The 2,244-nt window shown below is 59.8% G+C and overlaps 1 protein-coding gene across 1 annotated transcript; it reads right to left on the bottom strand.

Moving 5' to 3' along the window:
• Nucleotides 1-553: 553 nt before the first annotated feature.
• Nucleotides 554-1,227, bottom strand: LOC119577713 (collagen alpha-1(I) chain-like). The gene is made up of 2 exons (XM_037925266.1): nucleotides 862-1,227; nucleotides 554-700 (listed from the first exon to the last, which is right to left on the bottom strand). Exons 1-2 carry the CDS (start codon nucleotides 1,225-1,227, stop codon nucleotides 554-556), a joined length of 513 nt encoding a protein of 170 aa, XP_037781194.1.
• Nucleotides 1,228-2,244: the final 1,017 nt, after the last annotated feature.

Raw genomic sequence — 2,244 nt, 5'->3', positions numbered from 1 at the left:
AACTAACTCCCCCCCTGGTCCAAAAAGGCCCCGGGCCCAACCGCAAACCCATCAGCCACCCTTCGGTTTTGAAGGGGCTCCACGGGCCCCTCTCCCCCCCAAATCCTTTTTACATTACCCCGGGAATTCCAGACCCTGCCCTTTGGGGGAAAGGTGCTTTCCGCTCACCGTAACTACCTCGGGCACACCCAAACCTTTTGAAGAAAGGCAATCTTCACCGTGCCCCTCACTAGTTCCGTCCAAGGGTCACACACCCCTTATTTCCTGCCCCGGTAGCCCAAGGGCCCAAAAGCATTGCCCCGTCCAATGGGCCAATCCCCGGGCACCGCTGAAACCGGGGGTGCTGCCCCCCGGCCAAAAACGAGCCTCCACGGGCCCCTTGATTTTCACACAATGCCCCGGGGAAAACCCACACATCTCTTGGTGCGTCTGGAATCGCATAGTGGCCAATATCGGGGCCGCTTAGGGTCTTTCAGCCCCAGTGTCCTGTCAGGCACATGGCTTCCCATCTATTGACCCCCTCCACCGGCATCGTGCGGGGTTCAAAGGCAGCTTACCCAAAGGTCGGGGCCCGGGCCCCGGGAGGGCTGGGTTTTTTGGGCCCCCCTTCTCCAGCCTGTCCGATTTTTCCTCCTGCCCCCATTCCCTTTAGCCTTAGGACTGACTGGGTTTGGGCCAACCTGCCACAGTCCTTGCAGCCCTGTTTGGAAGGGCCCTCAAATCCTTTTTTTGGGGAGCCCGTTTTTCTCCGCTCCCTCCAAAACCGACTTTTCGCCCTGTCCCCTTTCCCTTACCCCCCCAACCCAACCTTTGGGAAAAGTGCTGGGGCCCCCTTTCCCTATACTACCTTCTCCACTTTACCTTTCCCGGGGCCCCAGGGGTCAGGGCGGGGCTGACAGCCCCCCTGGGCCCACGGGCTGCCTTTGGGAACCTCAAACTCCAAGGCCCTGCCACGCCACCCCCGGGCCCTAGGTGTCCGGGTTTTGACTTTAAAATTTTCCCGCTGCGGGCCCGGCAAAGCGTCCCAAAAATCGGGGTGCCAGGCCCACAATCATCTCTTCCGAACCCGCGGTTTAAACCCCCCTTACCAGCGCCCCCCAAAAATCCGCCCCACCCGGGGACAGTGTCCCCCGCCACGCTAAACGAGTCTCCCCCTTTTTTCAAGGGGCCCCCGTTTATACCTGGGCCCTGGGGTTTGCCCGAACGGCGTTTCAACCTTTCCGCCATTTTGCTGTAAACCCTTTGTTGGGACCCGGCAATGCCCCAACACTTCCCCCCGGGGGGCCCCTTTTAGCGCTGTTCCCCTGCAAGGCCTTCTTTTTTCCGGGGCTCCAGCCCTGGCAGATGCCCTTTTAAAATTTGGGGCGCATATGCCCCCCAGGCCACCTTCCCGTCTTTACTCATTTGGCTTTACCTTCACAGAATGTCGGGGAGGCCGAGGGGCTGCGGGGGGAGAACGCGGCCTTTAACTAAAAAGGGGCCTTTGGGGGGAGGAAAGGGGGGGTTTTTAGGCAACGGGGCCCGGGTTAAAAGGGGGGTTTTTTCCGATTTTTGCCAGCCACCTATCCCCAAAGGGAGGGGTTCCGGGGGTCCCCACCTTCTACAGCGACCCGGGTTTGCGACCGACCTGCGGGGCCCGGGGGGGTTTCCTCCCCACGGACCCCTTTGCAGACCCCTAAAATCGCCACTGGCATCGGGTTGCGAAACCCCCTCTCCCTTTCCCTTGCTTGCAACGTTCCCCTCCCTCTTTGACGCCCCCTTTTTCCTCCTTCCCCTTTCCCCCCTTTCGGGGCCCAAACCTCCCCCTTCAACCCTCCCAACCCCCTCCATCATTTCCCACTTTTCACCTTTTGGGCGGGCCCTTGTGGGTGTCCCTGCTGATTTCCCATTTTCACAGATGCAAGTTGCTCGGGTAGCACCCAAAATTTGGCAAAAACAGTTTCCTTTTCCTTTCCTTCCTGCTCTCGACAAATGGGCACCTGCCGTGTGCCCTTTTGTGCCTGCTCTTCGGGGCCCTTTGTCCCATTTCCCCCCTCAACCGGCCGGGCCTTTGGCAGTAAAACCCGGTCCACGGGCTCGGCTTCCCCCTCACCGTTCCTGCCTCTTCATACCCTCCTCTCCCTCATGGCTCCCGGGCCATCTTTGGACTACATGATAAACCCGGGGGTCTCACTGACAATATAAAAAATCCCACCCCCTGAAAAACATTTTTACGGCCGGCCGCCTCGTCTCTCTGCCACCAAC

Source organism: Penaeus monodon, chromosome 10 (assembly GCF_015228065.2).
Source record: "Penaeus monodon isolate SGIC_2016 chromosome 10, NSTDA_Pmon_1, whole genome shotgun sequence".
Lineage (NCBI taxonomy): Eukaryota > Metazoa > Arthropoda > Malacostraca > Decapoda > Penaeidae > Penaeus > Penaeus monodon.
The sequence above is the reverse complement of the archived record's forward strand: the minus strand, read 5'-3'. Positions and strand labels throughout refer to the sequence as shown.

What these genes read in the sequence shown, in the direction of transcription:
- LOC119577713 (XM_037925266.1), bottom strand. Translation starts at nt 1,227, where the DNA reads ATGGCGGAAAGGTTGAAACGCCGTTCGGGCAAACCCCAGGGCCCAGGT. An exon ending in CCCCTGGGGCCCCGGGAAAG is followed by an intron (nt 701 to 861) that starts GTAAAGTGGAGA and finishes CCTTCCAAACAG; the next exon opens with GGCTGCAAGGACTGTGGCAG.